Source organism: Trichechus manatus, unplaced genomic scaffold, assembly GCF_000243295.1.
Source record: "Trichechus manatus latirostris isolate Lorelei unplaced genomic scaffold, TriManLat1.0 scaffold00169, whole genome shotgun sequence".
In the NCBI taxonomy this organism is placed as follows: domain Eukaryota; kingdom Metazoa; phylum Chordata; class Mammalia; order Sirenia; family Trichechidae; genus Trichechus; species Trichechus manatus.
Genome location: NW_004444105.1, coordinates 3342084 through 3367573, shown reverse-complemented (window position 1 = coordinate 3367573; position 25490 = coordinate 3342084). Strand labels below are relative to the sequence as shown.

The 25490-nt window shown below is 37.1% G+C and overlaps 1 protein-coding gene across 9 annotated transcripts in view; it reads left to right on the top strand.

The window, feature by feature from the left end:
• Positions 1-23566, top strand: part of PCMTD1 (protein-L-isoaspartate (D-aspartate) O-methyltransferase domain containing 1) — a 121482-nt gene extending 97916 nt beyond the window's left edge. For 5 of the 9 annotated variants that reach the window (XM_023740946.1, XM_023740948.1, XM_023740947.1 and 2 more), the window contains exons 5-6: positions 3473-3596; positions 18116-23563. In XM_023740946.1, the coding sequence (XP_023596714.1) occupies positions 3473-3596; positions 18116-18483 (492 nt within the window). In that variant the 3' untranslated portion in view covers positions 18484-23563. Of the gene's footprint in view, positions 1-3472; positions 3597-18115 lie in introns of all 9 variants that reach the window. The other 4 variants (XM_023740953.1, XM_023740952.1, XM_012558448.2 and 1 more) reach the window with 2 other exon arrangements.
• The last annotated feature ends 1924 nt before the right edge of the window (positions 23567-25490 follow it).

Below are 25490 nucleotides of genomic sequence, written 5' to 3'. Positions count from 1 at the left end.
ACTCCATTAAAAAAAAAAAAAAAGAGTATTTACATCTTCATTTAATTAAAAAAAATTACATAGACTCACTTGAAAATATGTTTAGGCATTTATCAGCATTATTAAATTTATTTTTCTTGCATGCTTTTATTTTGAAATTATTAGACCTAATAAATGTATGAAACACTAATTTATTCAGAAAATGGGTGGACCTTTTAAAAGCAAATGACTTCAAAAATGTTTAAAAATGTATTTCAAAGAAATAAGATCTTTAGTAATCACAGTAATCTAAATCTGAGATGTTTGAAACACTTTTTGATTTGTAAGTTAAAAGATACATGACCTAAAACGACTGAGGGCTGCATGATGGGTTGGAGTTTATATATCCTATGGGTCCTTTAACATCACAACTTGTCATTTGTAGTTGAGGGGATCTCACCATTACCATGTGCCGTGCTCTGTGGCAAATTGTTTGACAGTTACGATAAAGACATAAAGATATTTATTAAAAAACATTCCTGGAAAAATTTTCTTGCTTAAATTCTTCCAGTGTTTAGATTGTTTTCCTTTTAAGATACATTTTTAAACACTTAAAATATGACTTCTCATTGGGATTTTATTAAACATTTATTATATACTGCTGTACAAACTTTGCCAGATAGAATACACTGGAATCAAATCGACTACATCTGTGGAAAGAGACAATGGAGGAGCTCAATATCATCAGTCAGAACAGATCATCGGTTGCTTATATGCAAGTTCATGTTGAAGCTGAAGGAAATTAAAACAAGTCCATGAGAGTCAAAGTATGACCTTGAATACATCCTGCCTGAATTTAGAGACCATCTCAAGAATAAATTCGATGCACTGAGCACTGATAATCAGACACCAGAAGAGTTGTGCATGACATCAAAGACACCATACATAAAGAAAGCAAAAGGTCATTAAAAACACAGGTTGTCAAAGAGACTGAAACATGCCCTTGAGCACAGAGTAGCTAAAACGAAGGGAAGAAATGATGAAGTAAAAGAGCTGAACAGAAAATTTTAAAAGGGAGGCATGAGAGGACAAGGTAAAGTATAATAATAAAATGTGAAAAGATCTGGAGTCAGAAAACCAAAATGGAAGAACACGCTTGGCATTTCTCAAGCTGAAAGAACTGAAGAAAAAATTCAAGCCTTATGTTGCAATATTGAAGGATTCTACGGGCAGAGTATTGAGTGACACAGGAAGCATCAAAAGAAGATGGAAGGAATACCAGAGTCACTATACCAAAAAGGAATACACAGAGTCCCTCTACCCCAAAGAATCGGTCAGTGTTCAGCCATTTCAGGAGGTATCATATGATCAAGAACTGATGGTACTGAAGGAAGAAGTCCAGGCTGCACTGAAGACATTGTTGAGAAACAAGGCTTCAGGAATTGGCAAAATACCCATTGAGATGCTTCAACAAACAGATGCAACACTGGAAGCACGCCCCTACTTGTCTGTGCCAAGAAATTTGGAAGACAGCTACCTGCCAGCCAACTGGAGGAGATCCATATTTGTGCTCATTCCAAAGAAAGGTGATCCAGTAGAATGTGGAAATTGTTGAACAATATCATTAATGTCATATGCAAGCAAAATTTTGCTGAAGACAGTTCAGAAACGGACAGGAAACTGTCAGAAATTCAAGCCAGATTCATAAGAGGATGTGGAATGACGGATATCATTGCTGATGTCAGATGGGTCTTGGTTGAAAGCAGAGAATACCAGAAAGATGTTTACTTGTGTTTTACTGACTACACAAAGGCATTGGACTGTGTGGATCATAACAAATTGTGGATAACATTGCAAAGAATAGGAATTCCAGAAGACTTAATTGTGCTCACGTGGAACTTGTTGATAAATCAAGAAGCAGTCGTTGGAAGAGAACGAGGGTGTACTGCCTGTTTTAAAATCAGGAAGAGTGTGCATCAAGGTTGTGTCCTTTCACCATACTTATTCAATCTGTATGCTGAGCAAATAATCTGAGAAGCTGGACTATAAGAATAATACAGCATCAGGATTGGAGGAAGACTAACAACCTGTGATATACAGATGACACAGCCTTGCTTGCTGAAGTGAAAAGGATTTGAAGCACTTACTGATGAAAATCTAAGACTACAACCTTTAGTAAGGATTACACCTCAACATAAAGGAAACAGTCCTTACAGTTGGACCAATAAATAGCATTGTGATAAATGGCAAAGAAATTGAAGTCAAAAATTTCATTTTACTTGGATCCACTATCAACGGCTGTGAAAGCAGCAGTCAAGAAACCAAATGACAAATTACACTGGGCAAATCTGCTGCGAAAGATCTCTTTAAAGTATTAAAAAGCAAAGATGTCACTTTGAGGACTAAGATATGCCTGACCCAAGCCATGGTATTTTCAATCCCCTCATCTGCATGTGAAAGCTGGACAGTGCAAGTGAAAGACCAAAGAATTAACACATTCACATTGTGGTGTTAGCAAAGATATTGTGTATACCATGGACTGTAGTAAGAACAAACAAATCTGTCTTGGAAGAAGTACAGCAAGAATGCTCCTTAGAAATGATGATGGCTGACGATGGCGAGATTTCGTCTCATGTACTTTGGACATATTATCAGGAAGAACTAATCCCTTGAGGACATCATGCTTGATAAAGTAGCAGGTCAGTGAAAAAGAGGAAGACCCTCTGTGAGATGGATTGACACAGTGGCTGCAACAGTGGTCTCAAACATAGCAATGACTGTGAGGATGGCGCAGGACCATGTTTCACTCTGTTATTCATAGGGACGCTATGAGTCAGAGCCATCTCGATGGCACTTAACAACAATGTACAAACATAAAATGTGATAATTGGCTGCTTTTATAATTTATGTTGAAGGTACTACATCAACTTGAACAAGTCAGATACTGAGCCGATATTTTTTTCTAGGACTAGTGATGAGTCTTTGCGGAGTAAGTAGCTAAAACTCTTTCCTAGTCCATTTGTAAGTAATAGCATTTATTTGTGAAATACCAAGTTGGGGTTAGAATTAGAATCTATATTTCATTACCATTATGGAATAGGATTGAGCTAACTCGTTGGAACAGTAATCAAAACATGGTTTTATTAATACAATGCTTTACTCAAACAACTGAACCTATCTTAGACATGTCTTTTGAGAGCCAATGATAAGTACAGATTGGAGTGGTAACCCTGGAAGCTATCAGACCTCAAATCTAACATGCAGAGTTACTCGGCCATGTTTGGGCATCTCACTTGCATTGGAATATGTATCTTGAACAGAAAATATATTTAATCCCATTTGTATTATTTTATAGTAAATATCTAAATGGAAGTAATTCAATTGCCTTCACAAAAAGTGATTGTAAAGTGATTGTATAGCTCTCTGGCAATTATTGTTTTAAAACAAAGTTGTGACGAAAAGGTCATCCATTTTTAGGATTAAGCTGTTCTATTCCTCTTTTCTTTCTAAATAGTTAACACAGATTATGCGAACTGGACAAAACACTTGGGAAAGTAAAAATATTCTTGCTGTTTCATTTGCTCCACTTGTGCAGCCAAGTAAGAATGATAATGGCAAACCACATTCGGTGGGACTCCGTAAGTAGTTATGGGTTCTTTCTGATTGAACTGTGCGACACGTAGTGTTCAACTCCTATGCTTGAGATTTGATGCCTTATATAATTATGAAGAAGTAAATAAATATGCAGTAATATAGTCGGTGTGTTTACTCAGCTTTTTTTTTTTTTTTGAATAGCCCTTACCTTATACCAGACACTGTTGGCTACCTTCATGTGATCATGAAAATAACAGGCAGATCAAAATAAAAAGGAATTTATTCATTACAGTTTATGATTTGATAGTCTTTGGTCATGGGAAAATGTATCTACTTTAGATTTGGTGGTAAGGAAGGCCATCCTGCTGAGGTATCATTCAGATTACTACCAGAATGATATGAAAGAGCAAGCCATGTCAAGATTGAATGGGAGAGTTTTCTGTTAAGAGGAATGGCCAATGCAGAAGTCTTTAGGCTGAAAAGAGCTTGGTCATTCCAAGACCAGGAATTAATGTCCTGGTGGTTGAAGCTCATTAGCTGGGTTGTGGAGGATGGATTATCATGGGGCAAAAGGGGAGTTAGGGATGCCAGTTAGCAGGTTTTTTTTTTTCAAATAGTCAAGGAGAGAGTTGATGTTGGTGTGGATAGAGTTGTTTGAAGGCAGACAAGTTCGGCATATGGGTATAAGTTAGAACAGAGCTAGCTGGTTGGTAGATGGAGTGTGGGAGGGTAGAGGTGAGGAACAAGAGGAATGAAAAGTTTTGCCTTGAGCAGCTGACTGAGTGATGGTACCACTTACTGCTATTTAAAAGACTGGGTTTGGAATAGTTTGGAAATAAAAAACCAAAAAAATCTAACCCATTGCCGTCCAGTCAATTCCGACTCATAGCGACCCTATAGGATAGAGTAGAACTGCCCAATAGGGTTTCTAAGGATCGGCTGGTGTATTCGAACTGCAGACCTTTGGTTAGCAGATGAGCTCTTAACCGCTATACCACCAGGCTCCAGTTTGGAAATAACCATTGCCATCGAGTTGATTGCGACTCGTAGCAACTCTATAAGACAGAGTAGGACTGCCCCATAGGGTTCCCAAGGAGTGGCTGGTGGATTCAAACTGCACTCCTTTTGGTTAGCAGATGACCTGTTAACCACTGCACCACTAGGGCTCCGGTTTGGAAATAGGTTTAGGGAAATCAGATATTTATTTTGACCACGTTTGAGTTGACAATTAGCATGCAAATGTCAGGTATAGGTAGTCAAGTGGATAAACCTACTGCACATAGGAGATATAAATTGAGCATCTTCAATGTAAAGATGTGTTTTAAGCTATGAAAAGGGATGAGATCACTTAGAGGGAAAGTGGAGATAGAGAAGAGACATTAAATTAGGCCTGCAGTCCACCATAGGAATTAGACGGATTAGCAAAGAAAACTGAGGAGGAGAGCCGGAGGGATGAGAGGAAACCAGCATGCATGGTGTGTTGAAAGCCAAAACAAAAAAGTGTTTCAAGAAGGAGAGAGCAGTCAACTTACTGGGAGCTACAGACACATTGAGAAAGAAGAGAAGGGAATAGTAATTGATTTGGCATATCTAATGGTTCTGGTAACCATTAAGTAAAGTTCTTTACCAAAAAATGAACTTTACCATAGTAGACCTCTTGCCTTAGTTTGCTGTTTACATGTCTCCCTCCCACCCTCAGAGGATTTTAAGGAGCCCTGGTGGCACAGTGGTTAAGGGCTCTGCTGCTAACCAAAAGGTCGGCAGTTTGAACCCACCAGCTGCTTTGCAGGAGAAAGATGTGGCAGTCTGCTTCCATAAAGATTTACAGCCTTGGAAACCCTATGGGGCAGGCAGTTTTCCTCTGTGCTATAGGGTTGCTTTGAGTTGGAATCAACTCAACAGCAATGGGTTTGGGTCTTTTTTTTTTTTTTTTGGTATTAAGGATTTTGGGAGGATCAGTAAATTATAACCATTTTCCCCCTATTCAAATTCTTATCAGTACGGGGGTCAGATAGCTAGGGATTGAAATGTCATGTTTATTACCAAAGTAGGTTGGAGAATAGGGCTTAGATCTGCACCCTTGAATTAGACAGACTTACCCCCATCAGTTACAGGCAATACTGGCCAGTCCTATGCCCCTGCCATGGTAGCTTACCCTGTTCTAAATGGATGAGCAGGGGCCAGCATGCTTCTAAGTAGGCAGATCCCAGTGGGAAGAAGGAAAGGTCAGAGCCACTTCTGGCCAGCTTCTTAATGACAAACTCACACTCTATATCAGCCACTCTTCCTGCCTTTGGAAGGAGTGAGTTACATGGTATGGAGAGGCCAGGAGTGTTGATGGCATGAAGGGCTCCCCACGTGGACCCAGGGGAGGGTTAAGAGCGATGTTTTCCCCCAGGAGCTGCCATCTGAGGAGACTGCTGACGTTTCTTCATGGGTTTATATGAGTCATCAAATTCTGACAAAGTGCTCTTCTTTACATTTCATTTAGAAATAAATTAGGTATTCAGTTCTAAAAATTCTGGACCTTTCATAATTCAGAAAATGTTATTGATCTTTTTTTTCCCCCAAATATGCTTGCTGCCAATACGATGGTAAGTCAAAAAGCATTGCTACTAGGGTTCCAGTTCATATGTGCACAGTTTTATTCCAAACGAAACCAAAACACATTTAAACATGTCTCTGTGATCAGTGGATGACTGCAGACAAGTCCTCTCAGTAATATACTTGTCTTCGTCTCATTAGGATGCCTTCAAAAAACAAAAACATGCTTTTTGTGCCATGGAAAAAAACAATTTTGAGATCAGGGCTAATAGTAAGTTTTTTAACAAAACTCAAGTGGCCATCTTCCCAAATCATTGAAGCTTTGCAACAAGTTTATGGGAATGCTGCTGCACATTAAAAAAAAAAAAAAAGTTTTTAGATGTATCAAGCATTTTAAGGAAGGTCAAGAAGACCCTGAAAACTGAGCCAGGAGAGGGAAGACTGCTGAGAAGGTTATGGCGACTGTTTTTTGGGATTCCAAAGGGATAATCTTTTTTTTTTATTGTGCTTTAAGTGAAAATTTACAATTCAAGTTAGTTTCTCATACAAAAATTTATACACACGTTGTTATGTGGCCGTAGTTGCTCTCCCTATACTGTGACAGCACACTCCTCCTTTCCACCCTGGATTTCCCATGTCCATTCAAACAGCTCCTGACCCTCTCTGCCTTCTCATCTCACATCCGGACAGGAGCTGCCCATTTAGTCCCATGTACCTACTTGAGCTAAGAAGCACACTCTTCACAAGTATCATTTTTATGTCCTATACTCCAATCCAATCTTTGTTTGAAGAGTTGGCCTCTGGAATGGTTTTAGTTGTGGGCTAACAGAGAGTCTGGGGGCCATGTCTTCCAGAGTCCCTCCAGTCTCAGTCAAACCATTAAGTCTGTCTTTTTCCTAGAATTTGAGTTCTGCACCCCACTTTTCTCCTCCTATGTCAGGCACTCTCCATTGTGTTCCCTGTCAGGACGGTCATTGGTGGTAGCCAGGCACCATCTAGTTCTTTTGTTCTCAGGCTGATGGAGTTTCTCATTTATGTGGCCCTTTCTGTTTCTTGGGCTAATATTTTCCTTGTGTCTTTGGTGTTCTTCATTCTCCTTTACTCCAGGTGGGGTGGGACCAATTGATCCATCTTACATGGCCACTTGCTAGCTTTTAAGACCTCAGATGTCACTCACCAAAGTGGGACGCAGAACATTTTCTTAATAAACTTTGTTATGCCAGTTGACCTAGATGTCCCCTGAAACCATGGTCCACAGACCCACGTTCCTGCTGCTGTGTCCCTTGAAGTCTTTGGTTGTATTCAGGAAAATTCTTAGCTTTGGTTTAGTCCAGTTGTGCTGACTTCCCACGTAGTGTGTGTTGTTCTTCCCTTCACGTAAGATAATTCTTATCTACTATCTAGTTAGTGAATACCCCTCTCCCTCCCTCTCCACCCTCGCAACCATCAAAGAATGTTTTCTTCTGTGTTTAAACCTTTTCTTGAGTTCTTATAGTAGTGGTCTTATACAGTATTTGTCCTTTTCCAGCTGACTGAATTCACTCAGCATAATGCCTTCCAGATTCCTCCTTGTTATATAAGATGTTTCACGGATTCATTGTTCTTTATCATTGTGTAGTATTTCATTGTGTGAATATACCATAATTTATTTATTCATTCATCCATTGATGGGCACCTAGGTTGTTTCCATCTTTTTGCTATTGTGAACAGTGCTGCAGCGAACATGGGTGTGCATGTATCTATTCGTGTGACGGCTCTTACTTCTCTAGGATATATTCCAAGGAGTGAGATTCCTGGATCTTATGGTACTTCTGTTTCTAGCTTTTTAAAGAAGCACCAAATCGATTTCCAAAGTGGTTGTACCATTTTACATTCCCACCAACAGTGTATAAGTGTTCCAGTCTCTCCACAACCTCTCCAACATTTATTATTCTGTGTTTTTTGGATTAATGCTAGCCTTGTTGGGGTGAGATGGTATCTCATTGTAGTTTTGATTTACATTTCTCTAATGGCTGATGATCCTGAGCATTTCCTCATGTGTCTGTTAGCCATCTGAATGTCTTCTTTGGTGAAGTGCCTGTTCATATCCTTTGCTCATTTTTTAATTCAGTTATTTGTCTTTTCATTGTTGAGGTTTTGCAGTATCTTGTAGATTTCAGAGATTAGATGCTGATTGGATTTGTCTTAGCCAAAATTTTTTTCCCAATCTGTAGGTTGTCTTTTTACTCTTTCGGTGAAGTCTTTTGATGAGCGTTTAAGTGTTTGATTTTTAGGAGCTCCCAGTTATCTTAATTTCTCTTCCAGTGTTTGTGCATTGTTAGTTATGTTTTGTGTTAGGGTTCCTAGTGTTGTCCCTATTTTTTCTTCCATGATCTTTATCATTTTCAATTTTATATTTAAGTCTTTGATCCATTTGAGTTAGTTTTTGTACATGGTGTTAGATATGGGTCTTATTTCAGTTTTTTGCAGGTGGATATCCAGTTATGCCAGCACCATTTGTTAAGAGACTGTTTTTTCCCCAGTTAACAGACTTTGGGCCTTTCTCAAATATCAGCTGCTTATAGGTGGATGAATTTACGTGTGGATTCTCAATTCTGTTCCATTGGTCTATTTATCTGTTGTTGTACCAGTACCAGGCTGTTTTGACTACCATGGTGGTATTAATAGGTTCTAAAATCAGGTAGTGTGAGGCCTCCCACTTTGCTCTTCTTCTTGAGTAATGCTTTACTTATCTGGGGCCTCTTCCTTTTACATATGAAGTTGGTGATTTGTTTCTCCATCTCATTAAAAAATGCCGGTGGAATTTGGATCGGGATTGCATTGTATCTGTAGATCGCTTTGCGTAGGATTGACATTTTCACAATGTTGAGTCTTCCTATCCATGAGCAAGGTATGTTTTTCCTCTTACCTAGGTCTCTTTTGGTTTCTTGCAGTAGTGTCTTGTAGTTTTCATTGTATAGGTCTTTTATGTCTCTGGTTAGATTTATTCCTAAGTATTTTATCTTCTTGGGGGCTATTGTAAATGATATTGATTTGGTGATTTCGTCTTCGAAGTTCTCTTTGTTGGGGTAGAGGAATCCAGCTGATTTTTGTATGTTTATCTTGTATATTGATACTTTGCTGAAATCTTTTAGTACTTCCAGTAGTTTTCTTGTGGATTTTTTGAGGTTTTCTGTGTATAGGATCATGTCATCTGCAAATAGAGGTACTTTGACTTCTTCCCTACCAATTTGGATGCCCTTTATTTCTTTTTCTAGCCTAATTGCTCTGGCTAGAACCTCTAGCACAATGTTGAATAAGAGTGGTGATAAAGGACATCCTTGTCTGGTTCTCATTTTCAAGGGGAATGCATTCAGATCAGTCCATTTAGGATCATATTGTCTATTGACTTTGTGTAAATGCCCTTTATTATGTTGAGGAATTTCCCTTCTATTCCTATTTTGCTGAGAATTTTTATCATGAATGGGTGTTGGACTTTATCAAATGCCTTTTCTGCATCAATTGATAAGATCATGTGGTTCTTGTCTTTTGTTTTATTTATGTGATGGATTACTTTGTTTTTCTAATGTTGAGCCATCCCTGCATACCTGGTATAAATCCCACTTGGTCATGGTGAATTATTTTTACTGATATGTTGTTGAATTTTATTGGCTAGAATTTTGTTGAGGGTTTTTGCGTCTATGTTCATGAGGGATATTGGCCTGTAATTGTCTTTTTTTGGTCTCTTTACCTGGTTTTTGTATCAGGGTTATGCTGGCTTCATATAACGAGTTTGGGAGTATTCCATCCTTTTCTATGCTCTGAAATACCCTTAGTAGTAGTGGTGTTAATTCTTCTCTGAAAGTTTGGTAGAATTCTTCAGTGAAACCATCTGGGTCAGGGCTTTTTTTTTTGTTGTTGTGAATTTTTTAATTGCTTTTTCAGTCTCTTGTTACAGGTTTATTTAGTTGTTCTATCTCTGTTTGTGTTAGTTTAAGTAGGTAGTGAGTTTGTAGAAATTTGTCTACTTCCTCTAGGTTTTCAAATTTGTTAGAGTACAATTTTTTCATAGTATTCTGTTATGACTGTTTAATTTCAGTTGGGTCTGTTGTGATATTGCCCATCTCATTTCTTATATGGGTTATTTGCTTCCTCTCCTGTTTTTCTTTTGTCAGTTTGGCCAGTGGTTTATCAATTTTGTTGATCTTTTCAAAGAACCATCTTTTGGTCTTGTTAACTCTTTCAATTGTTTTTCTTTCTGTATTTCATTTAATTCTGCTCTGATTCTTATTATTTGCTTTCTTCTGCACCCGAAGGCTTCTTTTGCTGCTCTGTTTCTACTTGTTCAAGTTGTAGGGTTAATGTTTTGATTTTGGCCCCCAAAGGGATAATCTTGATAGATTTTCTTGAAGGACACAGGAAGATCACAGGGGCTTATTATGAAGAAGTTAAGAAAGTTAAAAACTGCATTGGTGAGAAAAAGGTCAGGAAAGTTGCAGCAAGGAATTCTTTTCCGTTGCGACAGCGTGCCTGCTCATTCTTTGAGGCTAACAAGGGCTGTCGTATGAGAATTTTGCTGGGAAGCTTACCCTATCCATACTACAGCCCTGACGTTGCCCCTTCAGACTTCTTTTTGTTCCCGAAACTCAAAGAACATTTAAAAGGAACACAATTTGAGTCCCTTGAGGATGCCAAAACTGCCATTTTGACGTGGTTTAAATTGATGAGCGCAGAATTCTTCTGGGAAGGGTTAGAGAGATGAAGACACCGCCTTCAGAAGTGTATGGGCATAGATGGAGCATATGTCGAGAAACAGTAGTTCCATATTTTGATATTTTTGTTAATAAACGTTTCTACGATTTCGTAGCAGTACTTTTTGACTTACCCTCGTATATGCTTTGGCCACTTACAAAAAAGATTTCAGTCAGCATAGACAAAAAAATCCAAATACAACAGGATAGTAAAGCTAAAATATGAAAGATTTTAAACGAAGGAGTCTTAAAAGGAAGAATCCTTCTATTAAAAATGTTAAATTACTGTGCTGGAATGTTAAATTTAACCTTCTTTCCAGTCTAGTCAAAAAAGGACATGTGCTGGGCGTGCTGTGCAACAAAGGGACTTCTTTCTAGCACTAGAATCACGTAAATGTCATTAGTGTGCATATGCTGTAAACAGTTATTTCAGTAAAATTGTCTACTTTTTACAGTTAACCATTTCTGTAATTATTGGGTATCTATTCAGTCTCCTTGCTAAAAGCAACACTTATAAAAAAGTAAAAATATTTTATTTCTCTTGTGTCCCAAGCATTAGAAGAACTCAGTTTATTTATGAAAATTCTGTTTAAACAGTCTCATAACTGGATGGAGAGTAATAAAAAGAAGTATGAAAGATTTCCCTAATACAATCTGGCTTTGCCAGTGGTCTACAGTATGCCGCCTGTGCATTGTGGATAAGGGCAGAAGGGCATTTACGTAGTCCCCTGTAGATTTCTGTGCAAAAGCTGTGGAAATGTTCCACTTCGTAATTGACACTTTTAAAATCCTCAGAAATCTACCAGTAGTTATTCCCCTTTTTACCTGATAAATAGTTTTCCTAGCTTAGTTTCCTTCAGGAGAGTCTTCATTGTAAATGTTGTTTTATAATAAGAATTTACAGATGATATGCTCTAAATGAGCAATTTTTATTTTTGCTTTAAGGATGTCAACACAGGTAGATCTAGGCAGTTAATAAGATTGTCATTGGTTGGAATGATTGACATTTACAACTGTTCATATAAAGTAAGGAATAAATTTAGTGTGAAATAGATAAAATTGGGAAGGGGGAGCCTGAATTAATAAAAGATCCATCATACCTCTGAAATCTATATGGATGGAATGATATAATGTCTAACTTTTTTGTCAAAATAATCTGGGGTGGGGATGGAGAGTGGCTGGGAGTGTTCATAAAATAAGATTAATTGTGGGTTGATAATTGTTAAAGCCATAACTGTGGGTTGATAATTGTTGAAGCTGGGTGGCAGGTCTTGGGTGTTCATCATAATCTCCTCTTGTATATATACTTGCAAGTTCTATAATAAAAAGAAGAAAACAATCTTCAACTACTAATAGCAGTTCATAAAAATGAGTCAGGAATTATGAATGTTTCTAAAAAATAAAACCTTTATTTAGGAATGTTCACATAGTAAAAAAGTTTTGAAAATTAGTATTTGCCAAAATTTAGTATGATGTATGGAGAATGAGAACATGTTTTCTTTTCTATTTAAATAAGTTAAAATAACTTTCTGTTCAGAGGACATTATTCCATTAATTATAGGGAGTTAAAATATAAAAGAATGCTAGTATTAAAAAAAAAAAGCCTAAAAATAATATGCATGTAAATCCTTTGCCAAGTTTATTGTGTAGTTATAAAATAGCTTAAACAGCTTACTAAAATGTAGTTATTTTTTCTCAGATTCATCACTAATATTTATTCCACTTAGAGGTCATTTTTTTTTTTTTTCTTATTTTGGATAATGTATTCTAAAAATAAGGATGTATTGCTTAACGTTCAGGTCAGACCCTTTAGAAGGAGCAGAAGAGACTTCATAAATTGTGAAGCTGTATGAATTGTGAACTATATGAAGTTGCTGTTTTTGTAGGTCAAAAATTGTCAGTTTTGTGTGATTTGGCCTAAATAAAATGTCCTCTTTAATCTTTGTTAAAAATAAAAATCAAAGTGCTGACTGGTAGGTTTATGTAAAATCTACACAGAGGCTACCCTTTGAGAAATAAAATGAGTTTAAATGTGTGTTTTAGAGATAACATTAACTGTAATTTTGGGGTAAAAACAAATTCCATATAACTTTTTATAGAAGTAAAGATTAATACTATCTGTTTCCTTAAGTCCTTCTCTCCTAATCTGAAGCATTAGAAACAAGGGAGTATTAAAGAATAAAAAATATTGGGGATATTTGAATAAGTAGTGCTGAGAATAAGTTTTTTTTTTATCATTCAAAAGAACTTTTAAATGACACATAGATGCTATTTTAGGACACCTGAGTGTTAGAAGCTACAAAAGTAAACTCTGAATCCTTTTTCCATTCCCGGCCCAGTTGGTTCTTTCTGCAGCTCAGGTATGCTTCTCACAATTTAGGATTGAACAGTTAATCATTCTATCAGTACTCCTGGACTAGCAGACAGTGTGGACAGGGGAAGAACCTAATTAAGGTGTTGAAAGAGAATACCAGTAATGTGAGAGAGATTCAAGGGCAAAGACCAGATGAAAAGACTAATTATAGCTTCTATTTCTTCTTCCTTCTTTACCCTCTCCTCTTATAGAGGTCATTCGGGGTTAGGCCACTCCTCTCCTCTATCTACACTCCCTTGCAGCATTCTCTTCCAGCTCCTTGTCACTCATCTACGTCACCCTTGGGCTGATGACTCCCAGATTTGTATCTCCCACCCAACCTTGCTCCTAACTCCAGAGTTATTATCTAACAGGCAGAATAGACTCTGCAGTCAGATGCTGGGTTAGAAATCCCAGCTCTGTGACTTACAACCTCTATGACCCTGAGCAAGTTGTTTAAGCTCTCTCTACTTCTGTCTCCTCGTTTAGCATTGAGTGAGTGATCATTTATTTATAGGCACTTAAAGTAGTGACTGGTGTGTTGTAGTACTACTCACTGAAGAGTTTGCTATCATTGTCGCTGTTGTTATTTTTCCTGAAATCTCCATTCTGAATATGCAGTAGACACCTCAGATTTAACACAAAACAAAGTTTTGACTTTCTTCTTTGCCTTTGTCATGTCAATAATTGACACCAGCATAATTTGCCCAGTTGCTCGGGCTAAAAACTTAGATGTCGTCTTTGATTCTTTGTGTGTGTGTGTGTGTGTGTGTGTGTGTGTGTGTGTGCTTTCATCCCCCACTTCCAATCCATCACCATCCTATCTTGAAAATATATCTCACCTTTGTCCAGTTCTCTCCATCTGTTCTGCCATCCTCCGTCACAGGGTAGTCATATTTCCTGTGGACTACAGAGTGTCCCAGCTGACCTCCTGCTCTACCCTGGCCCTAATGCAGTCTAGACTCTCCAGAGGCATTATTGTCATGGCATTGTACCCTCTGCCTACTTAAAACTTTTGAGTAGCTGGTTGGAAAATACAATCCACATTCCTTGCCGTGACTTATGGGACAGTGCATGATCAGATTTCTTACCACTGTCCTCTTGCTCCAACTTTCTATTTCTACATCAGCCTTCTTTCAGCTCCTTGAACATACTAAGCTTGTCAACTTCTTAGGCCTTTGCTCTCCCCTCTACCCAGACATCTATGCTCCAAGATATTTATATAGCTGCTGCCCTCACGTCAGTCAGATCCTCGCTCAAACACGACCTCCTCAGGGGCACAATCAAAAGTAACCACATGATAGAAAGTCACTTTCTATCATATCATTGTTTTTCATATCCCGTTTTTATTCATAATTATTTTTTATCCCCTTCCCAGCGCCAGTGCAGACATTTAAGCTCTGTGAGAGCAAGGTCTTTGTTAGTCTAAACTACCCACTCTTGTCTAAACAGGTTCTTGAACAGTGCCTGCAATATAGTTTAATAAAAGTTTACTGAATGAACGTTAAATAACGTAGTGAACAATTTTGGAGGTAGGCAGCACAGGTAGTATTTTATATATTTTAACACATAAGGGATGAGAGCGCACACCTTTCGTTACTTACTCATATTCACAAAACCAGTCAGTAGGAGCAGCAGCAGGACTTGAACTGAAATTCTTGTATGCTGCTTCATTTTCCAGTACGTAAGAAGAGTGTCTAGTAGAACATGGCTAAGGTGTCTTTGGAATTCTTTTCCATTTCAGGTTTCAGTAGAGGGTCTAAAAAGGTACCAAACCAAAAAAAACAAACCCATTGCTATCGAGTCGATTCCAACTCATAGTGACCTATAGGACAGAGTAGAACTGCCCCATAGGGTTTCCACGGAGTGACCAGTGGATTTGAACTGCTGACCTTTTGGTAGCAGTCATAGCTTACTCTAGCTCTTAACCACTGTGCCCCTAAAAAGGTACAGCTTGAAGATAATAGTGTAAAAGCTTTCTAGTGGCGCAATAGATTTGTGCTTAAATAATAATAATAGTAAAAAAAAAAAAAAAAAAGCCAAACAAACCTATTGCTGTCAAGTGGATTCTGACTCATAGCGACCCCGTAGGACAGAGTAGAATTGTCCCATAGGGTTTCCAAGGAGCAGCTGGTAGATTCAAACTGTCCACCTTTTGGTTAGCAGCTGAGCTCTTAAAGACTCTGAAAAGCTTCCAACCCTAGGGCTCTATGAAGAACTGTATCTCCTACTACAGGGTGTGTCTGACATGTGACTTGGCCTAGCCCAGGGCCCTATGGTACAGTGTTAAGAATACAGGAAGCAAACTGGTGGCTGTGGGTGTGAGTGATATACTGTACACAGCTGGTGCATTCTGGACCTGTGCAGAATTTGAAGAGGAAACAGCCATAGTCCCTCCCTTCCCAGAGCTCACAATCCAGTGGTCATTGGATTCGACCATTTGCAAATAACTAAAGAAGGCAGAATTTTAAATGTTATAATAAAAAAATTTGGAAAGGAATGTCCAGAAAACAGTACCAAAACTAAAGAGATAGAAAAATAAATAATGAAACATTTTAATGCTGTTTAACTGAGGAGGGTTTTGTTTTAGGTATTTCAGAGGGATCTTGGTAATTGTTTTATTACCATAAGGGTGGAAACTAGGGAGCAGAGAATTTATTTTTCTGTGTGCTAAGTATTGGAACAGGTTATAAAGAAGAGTATGTGGTTATAGGGCTTACACATTTATGTATCTGTGGGAAATGAGAATGAGGCAGACAAGATATGTTCCAACTTTGATGCTTTTGATATTAAGTAAACATTAGAAACTCAAAGAAACCTGTGGTATTTCCCTGTGCTGTTAAAATCACAGCATGATTTCTGATGGCCCTTTGCCTGTGGACCAGTTCTTCTTGAGGGTTTACAGAAGTAATGACATAAGCTCTGTGTGTGTGTGTGTGTGTGTGTAATTTCAGAGCTTACACTGAGGCAGCTGTTCAAATGTTGCCTTTATTTGAGTTTTTTTGAATAGATAGTACTTTCACGTGTTTTAAACATCAAAAAGTATATAAGGATATGCAGTATAAAATCTCCCCTATCCCTGTCCCTAAGCCCTTAGTTCTCCTGCGCCCTAACTGGCCCTGATTTCTTATTTATCCTGCCAGAGAACTTGCATGCTCTACAAGGTGCTATATATATTATGTATATTATTTGTTAAGGAGCCTTGGTGGTTCTCCTTTTTAAGGGAAGTCATAATAATATAGACATATTCTTCTGTTCCCTATTCCTCCCCCTACCCCCTCCCCCCACAGAAAAATGTACTTCAGAGATCTTTTCACTCACCAGGAGCTTAGTTTTTCATTTTACAGCTGCACGGCATTCTTCTGTTTCATGCGTGTTTTGTAATTATTTAATCAGGCCCGTATTGATTATCTACTTGTCTTAGTCATCTAGTGCTGCTATAACAGAAATACCACAAGTGGATGGCTTTAAAAAAGAGAGATTTATTCCCTCGCAGTTCAGTAGGCTACAAGTCCAAATTCAGGATGTCAGCTCCAGGCGAAGGCTTTCTGTCTCTGTTGGCTCTGGAGGAAGGTGCTTATCATCAGTCTTCCCTTGGTCTGGGAGCATCTCAGCGCAGGAACCTCAAGGTCCAAAGGATGCGCTCTGTTCCCGGTGCTGCTTTCTTGGTGGTATGAGGTTCCCATGTCTCTCTGCTTGTTTCTTTTTTATATTTCAAAAGAGATTGGCACCACTTAAAAAAGTTCTTTTGAGTTCTAAACCCTTATTACTCCATAAGTGGACCATGTTTATGTTCAGGTATTTTTACATTAAAGTGATCTTTTCCCTCAGCTTTTTTGTAGCTGACCTCTCCTTACTTTAGTTCTTCACTCAGGTGTCACCTCCTCAGGGAGGCCCTTCCTGACCCCTGCTCTAAAGATCTGGTTGGGGACTTAGGCTCTTAATTGTAGCAAGCCCTGGTTTTCATGCTCTGTATAGTAGCTTCACCTTGGGGTGTTGTTTTGTTTGCTAGTTTGTTTATCCTCTTCTCCCCAGTCAAATTCTTTGGGCCCAGAGAATGATCTTCTTTGCTCTCTGCACTGTCCTCAGTACCTAGAAGGTTATGCTTGACATAGCATATAAGTGCCCTAAATCTTTGTTAGATGGAAGTCAGGGTTTTTATACTGTCAAAAAAAAAAAAAAAAAATCCAGACTTTGATAGGGAGAAGCTTTATTCAGGAAGGAAAGAAGAAGTGGGAGAGGGACTATTATAGTAGTGGGGGAGGGGAACTACTACAATAGGGAGAACACTCAGACCTTAAGATCTTGAGGCATCTCAAAGAGACAGGGAAGATCTGTTTTTGTTTTATATAGACTGACGATAGTAAACAAAGATAGAAAAAAAACGAAGTGTGGGAAAGTGGGATGAGTGGTGGTATCATCAGATTGTAAATCAGAAGGTTTTACACTGAGGTCAGCCCATTCTCCAGGAGGGACTCTTAAAAAGGGGTCTTGTGTTAGCTGAGGCTGAAACTGAGGGTGGGCCAAAAAGTTCAGGGACCTGGGGGAAGCTTGACCGAAGTTTGGTTAACAAGCACTTAGTTTCTGACTACCAAGTAACTGAATTGCCTGGCATTGGATTCATCATTTATGAGGCAAGGAATGGGAATTTGGAGGGTCTGTGTCTGACCTTGTCATAGGTGAACAAGGGGCATCTGTGAGTTTTATCTAAGTCTATGGGAAGGGAGATTATTTGCAGCAAGCTATTTTCCTGAATACATAGGGTAAGGGAATTTATTTAACCATCGCTGTTTTCTAGTATCAGAGAGCTCAGGTAGAATTCAATATTAACAATACTGTTTATGTTTTTTAACATTCGCAGAGGAATTCACATTTTGTCCTGTGAAGACATGAGTGATGTGTAATGTTTTACTTTTCCTGTCTGTTTCCTGTTTAGCCCCGTGTGCTGTCAGGAACCTACAGGACTTGGCTCGCATTTACATCCGCCGCACACTTAGAAATTTCATCAATGACGAGATGCAGGCCAAGGGTCTTCCTACCAGAGCTCCCCCGAAAAGAAAAAGAAAGAGAGTTAAACAGAGAATTAACACGTATGTGTTTGTGGGTAATCAGCTCATTCCACAGCCTCTAGACAGTGAGGAGGATGAAAAAATGGAAGAAGATAACAAACAAGAGGAGGAGAAAGATCACAGGGAAGCCATGAAGCCAGAAGAGCCTCCTCAAAATCTGCTGAGAGAAAAAATCATGAAGTTGCCTCTCCCTGAATCTTTAAAAGCTTACTTGACATATTTTAGAGAAAAATAACTTAGGCCAAGAGGAGGGAATGCCTCCTAGTTCTCTAGTCTTGAAAATGTAGCATTTGTTAGGAGTTAAAAGAGAGTATTTCTTTCATCAGAGCAAACTATAGTGGAAAAAAAGTATAACTTGTTTTGTCTTAGTAACAAAAATGATGTATTTGGTGATTAAGAAGAATCCCTTTTATAAAGTCTATTTTTCTTTAAATCTTGGGAAAATACTGTTTTAACTCAGTGATTTCAAAGTGGAATGCAATAGTCAAGACTTTGTGTACTGTAAATCTTTTTCTGATTCCCTACAGATTTGTAGTGGTGAGGGTTAAATTTAATTTTATATAAGATTAAATGATTGTTAAGCATACATAATCTGATTTGACTTATAGTTGTTTGCATTTCCTCTAGCAAAACTTTCTTATCTAATAAGGAAATCAAACGCTTTGTAGACCTATTTACCTTAAATTTGTTGCAGTCACTATTGCTGAGTTGCTATAGATATATTCAGGGCAATATATGAGTGCAATAACAATACAGATATTGAATAATTTAGCTTTAAAAAAAAATTTCATGGAATTCAACAGCCCTGCTACTTTTGCTTTTGAACCTGTTGCCAAAAGATACGGGGAAAATAACTGCTTCTCTCATAGAGATTCTAAGAGCACATCAAGTGAATATTAAAATGAAAAGTACATACTTAATATAGCTCTTAATTTGTATGGACTTAGCATTTTCAGTATTTATAAATAATGAAATTATCTTACTCTCTGGAGTTTTGAAAGATAGTCTATTTAGGATTGTTTTTCTGTAGTCTACTGTGTAAAGTGTTTAGTTGAAGCACCGTCGTTCTGTGTTACTCTCTTATAGGCACAGACCGGGAGTGGGCAGCTCTAAGTAGCAGGGCCCAGTGCATTTGTTCAGCAGATACACTTTAGCAAATGCAACTTCTGTTTCATCTGAATATTTATCTTTGACAAGGTAGGGCTGAGCAGGCTACCATTTGCTTTGGTATTCTTCTTTCTAGTATAAGAAATAGTCACAGGAATTGTTTGTAGGTGTCTTTTGGTTTGAAAATCAGCTTAGAATCATAGTGTAATCTTTGGGATCTACACTGGGCTCATTTAACTTCTTTCCATGCTTTCTTAAGTTTCTTTCGGTAAGATTATAATGGTTTTCATTTTTTGCTTAATATCACATACTTAAATTGTCCATCATTTGAATTTTAGTTGTAGCTTTTCAATAACAAAACAGGTAGTAAATGCTATTATTAGTTTCCTTTTTTTTTTTTTTTTCTGGGTAGGGCCTGAAAACAGTCATTACTTGTGAAGAAAGTGTACACTGTAACACATTTACTACTTAGAGTTACATGGATTATATATGTTTTAAAAGGAAAAATATGAGAATATCACTTACTACCACCAGCATCGTTGTTACAATGCTTGATCACATTTGCTTAAGGAAACCCAATCAATAGTGAAAGGATTATTATCTCTGCAAAATTCAAATATTGGCAATGCTTGGGTGATTTTAAAGCTCTCAACTGTAGTAATTCCACACATATAAAAACAAATATTTGAAGTATTCTAAGCATCAGCTCTTCCAAGTAAATGAGGATATTTAAGTAATGTGAAAAATTAATTCATGGAAGGTATTTGTTTTGTAACAATGCTGAGGGGTGGGAAATCTCCACAGATCTTTTAGATGACTAATAAGCTATTATTGTTAAGAAATGTCCCATCTTATTTCTATCGAGAAAAGAAAAGAAAGTAATTTAGTTTGTTTCACTTTATTCTAACAGTGGTCGTCTGTTAGAGACGTTCATTTTATTTTAATTTATAAGTTTGTTTTAGAAGTTTAATCTTGAATTCCTGTTGCCCACGTATGTTTGTCTAGAAAACCTGGGGACTTCACATCTTAACTGCCCACCCCCCCCATTTTTTTTGTGTTGCAACGGGTGTCCAGATATGTAAAGTATATATTCTTAAATGATGACTTTACTATTTAGGAGAGAGTTTTTGTTAAGGATGTATTTGAAGATTGACTTTTTCATATCATCTTTCATTCTGTTGACCTTGGCAAAATGTACAGTAGATATTAATGATCATTGCATATTTTTTGTCATTGAAATGTATCTTGTGTTTTCACCTGCATTCATTTTACAGTTGTGACTTTATTATTGACTTTAAATAAAGAGGTAGAAATGAAAATTCAAGTGAAAGCCCTTTTATATATTAGTGGGACATAGAAAAACTATTTTGGGCCTGTGTTTAATTTTTAATGATTCCATGTTTACTTGAGCATGGGAAATTATGCTTTATAGGTAGAGAAATGGCAAATAAAGATGAAGTAAAGTTAAGTTAAAATTATGGGAAATAAAGTTTTGGATTTTACAGCCAGGTAGAACAATAGAAATCACCTAATCCAGGCCTTTATTTTGCAGATGAGAAGGTAGGCCTAGAGAATTACATGGTATGCCCAAGTCATACAGCTAGTTGGGGACAGGACCTGCAGCAGCAGCTGAGTCCCAAAGATCCGTCAGCGGCACTATAGCTACTAACAAGAAGGTAATTTCAGTTAGTCTGCTTATTGGTCGAGGTTTTTGGTCATAGTATTAATAAAGAAAAAAACATATATTCAGGTTAAAATAAAATACAAAAAGTGTTAATTGTTGCTTTCTGCTGTCTGAATTGATAAAAGTTTAGCAAGGCCTGCTATATCATGGAAAGCTTTGGAAAATTATATTAAATAAACAGTTGCATGCAATTAAGCATCATTCTCTAATGACCTGGCTTTTTCTTTTCTTCTTCTTTTTTTTTTAATTTAGGTAGTCTCAATACACCTATGGGTATATCCTGAATTTAGGTATATGGTCTGTATTTGGACATCTCACTTCCTTTTCATATTAACACTTCTGAACTGTGTTAGTTTTTTTTAAATTATTAAGTACTAAGTAGATATGAAAGAATATTTATAAACTTTATGAAAAGTACAAAGAATAAGAAGGCTGTGTACATGTAGGTACATGAATGTAGGTACAGCATTACCTCGACCTGTGTGCCTGTTCCCAAACTCATCTTAATCCCTCCCTTCTCAGGATAACCCTTTTGTGTTCATTATTACCTTACTTTTTGCTGTATGTATTTTTTTGTCTCTGAGAAGTATGTCATTTGGTTTTATACTTGTTTAACTTTGTATAAGTAGGATCTTACTGTGTGCATTCTTCTGCAATTCTGTTTTTCATTCCACATTACCTTTCAGAGATTGAGCCATGTTATATAGGTTACCTTTACTGAGTGAATACATAACACTTTAGTCATTCTGTGATGTGCATTTGTTCCTTCAGACTGGTCAGTTGTGGACATTCTCCCACCTGTGTCACGGATATACCTGTACCGGATCTTCCTAGATCGTGTATGTAGTAGTAGAATTACTGAGTCGTAAAATATGTTTATATTTAACTTTCCTAGATGGTACAGAACTGTTTCCCAAAATTGTGTAACAATGTATGTTCCTTCCAGCAGTGTTTAAATGTTCCAGTTATTCCACATCCACACCTACACTTGATATTAGTGATTTTTGCCAATTTGGGAGTGTGAAATGATATAGGGACGTTGTTACTTATTAAGCAGGTTTTTCAAATCTTTTCCAGTGTTTACTGATTTTTGGTTTCTTTTGTGTAAACTTCCCATTCAAGTCATTTGTAAATTTTTCATTGGGTAGTTTCTTTCTAAAAATTGATTATGTAGTTCTGGATTTTAATCCATTATCAATTATGTGTGTTGCAAATATCTTTTCTCAGTTTGCGGTTTCCATTGTTCTTTTTATGGTGTTTTTCATGTTTTCATTTTTATTGTGTTAAGTTCATCTTCTTTCACCCCCTCAATTCCAAGGTCATGAAAATATTGTCTATATTTTATTCCAAAAGCCCTATTATTTTTGCCTTTCACGTTTAGGTCTGAAATACACCTTAAATTGATCTTTGTCTATGGTGAGAAATAGTGGGCCAGTTTCTTTCTTTTTTTTCCTCCCCTTTGTTGATAATCAGTTGGTCCAGCACCATTTTCTAAGAAGTTCCCTTTTCTTCCTCTGATCTGTCATATATTAAGTTTTCATATGTTTGTGGCTGTGTGTCTAGGCTTTCTTTTCTATTTTATTAGTCAAGTTTGTATCCCTATGCTAACAACATACCGTTTTACTCATTGTACATTTACAGCAATTCTTCATCTTGATCTGGTAAGACAGGTCCCTTTGATTTATATTTCAGAAGTTTCTTGACTCTTCTTGGACTTTTAGACTTTCACAGAAATTTTAGAGTCAGCTTAGTCAGCTTCTCAGCTTATACACACACACATACACAAATTCTTCTGGGATTTCCTTTGGAATCACATTGAACTTACAAATCAGTTGTGGGAGAATTGACGTATATTTATTGTAGATATTTTACGTTTTTCAATGCTTCTATATTCTGTTTTTTGAAATTTTTCTTTTGGTTTTTGTACATTGTTTAAATCTAACACTATTTTTTGATTCTTTTGGGTTTTCTACATAAACAATCATATCTTTAAATAAAGACAGTTTTATTTCCTACTTTGGGTTTTATTATTTTGCCAAATGTGCTGGTTGAAGCTTCCAACACAATGCTGAATAGAAGTAATGGAAGCAAACAGACTTTCTTATTTTTTGTTTTATTACCCTTATATGGTCATTTTTTAAAATAAATGGCCTGGCATGCTTGAAAAAATATATATATGTATAGTGGTTGTTCAGTGTAACATTCTACAAATATCAGTTGAATAAAGTTTCTTTTTTTAATAGACTTTATTATTTTTTAGAGCAGTTTTGGTTTACAAAAAATTGTACAAAAAATAGAGCTTTCATATGTCCCCACTTCCCCCCACACACAGTGTCTCCTATTGTTAGCATCTTACATTTATGTGGTGCATTCATTACAGTTGAACCAATATTGATAACATTATTATTAACTCAAGTCCATAGCTTACGTTAGGGTTCACTTTTTGTGTTGTACAGTCCTATGGGTTTTGACAAATTGTGTCCACCATTATCGTATCATACAGAATATTTCCACTGCCCCCAAAATGCCCTGTTCTCCATCTATTCATCCCTCCCTCACCCCCCTTACCCTTGGAAACCTCTCATATTTTCACCACCTTTATGATTTTGCCTTTTGCAGAATGTCATATAGTTGGAATGATACAGTATGTAGTTTTTCCAGACTAGTTTCTTTCACTTAAAAGTATGTGTTTAGGGTTCCTCCATGCCTTTTTGTGACTTAATAGCTCATTTCTTTTTAATAATACTCCATTGTTTGGATGTACCACAGTTTGTTTATTCATTCACCTATTGAAAGACATCTTGGTTGCTTCCAGTTTTTGGCAGTTATAAGTAAAGCTGCTATAAACATTCATGTACAAGTTTTTATATAGACATGTTTTCAACTAATTTGGGTAAATATTAAAGAGTGTAAGTGCTGGATCATATGTTAAGTTTATGTTTAGCTTTGTAAGAAATGCTAGACTGTCTTCCAGAGTGGCTGTACCATGTTGCATTCTCACCAGTAATGAATGAGAATATCTGTTACTCCACATCCTCTCTGGCCTTTGATATTGTCATTGTTTTGGAATTTAGCCATGCTAATAGGCGTGTAGTAGTATTTCATTGTTGTTTTGATTTGAAATTCCCTAATGACGTAGGATGTTGAGCATTTTTTCACATGCTTATTTGCCATCTGTATGTTGTCTTTGGTATGGTGCCTGGTCAGATCTTGTGCCCATTGTGTAATTGGGTTGTTTTCTTATTGTTGACTTTTAGGAGTTCTTTGTATATTCTGAATACAAGTCCTTTATCAGACAGGTGTTTTACAATATTTTCTCGCAGTTGGCTGTACTGTGAGGACCTATTTCTGGTTTCTGTTCTGTTCCACGGATCTGTTTGTCTGTTTCTTCGCCACTAGCACACTATCTCAATCAATAAGTCTTGAAGTCAGAGAGTGTCACTCCTCCAACTCTGTTCTTCAGTACTGTGGTGACTATTCTGGATCTTCTGACTTTCCATATAATTTAAAGTCAGTTTGTTGATATCCACAAAATCACTTGCTGGGGTTTTAATTGGGATTGTGTTGAATTTATAGATAAAATTGGGATAATAGAATTAACATCTCAATTATATTGAGTCTTCTTACTTTACTTATGAACATGGAATATTTCTTCATTTTCTTAAATCTTTTTTAATTTCTTTCATCAGAATTTTGTAGTTTTCCTCACTTAGGTCTTGTATGGACTTTGTTAGATTTGTACCTAAGTATTTATTTTATATTTTAGTGCTAGTGTAAATAATGTGTTTTTAATTTCAAATTCCAGTTGTTCATGTCTGGTATATAAGAAAGCAGTTGACTTAACCTTGCATATATTATGTACAAGCCCTGGTGGCAGAGTGGTTAAGCAAGGCTACTAACCAAAAGGCTGGCAGTTCAAATCCACCAGCCACTCCTTGGAACCCTATGGGGCAGTTCTACTCTGTCCTATAGGGTCACTATTAGTTGAATCGACTCAACGTCAATGAGTTTGGTTTTGGTTTTTGTATATATTGTGTATTAACCTGTAACCTGGCTATAATTGCTCATTAGTTTGTTTTAGGCTGGGTTGGTGGCACAGTGGTTAAGTGCTCGGCTGCTAACTGAAAGGCCTGCGGTTTGAGCCCACCAGCTGCTCTGCAGGAGGTAAAATCTGACAGTCTGCTTCCATAAAGATTACAGCTTTGAAAACTCGATAGGGCATTTCTACTCTGTCCTGTAGGGTTGCTATGAGTTGGAATCGACTCGATGGCAATGGGTGTCTCTAGAGGAGCAAAACCAGTGAAGCGTATATATAAATATATATAAACCAAAAAAAAAAAAAAAATTGAACCTGTTGCTGTTGAGTTGATTATGACTCATAGTGACCCTGTAGGACAGAGTAGAACTGCCCCATAGGGTTTCCAGGGAGTGGTTGGGGGATTTGAACTGCA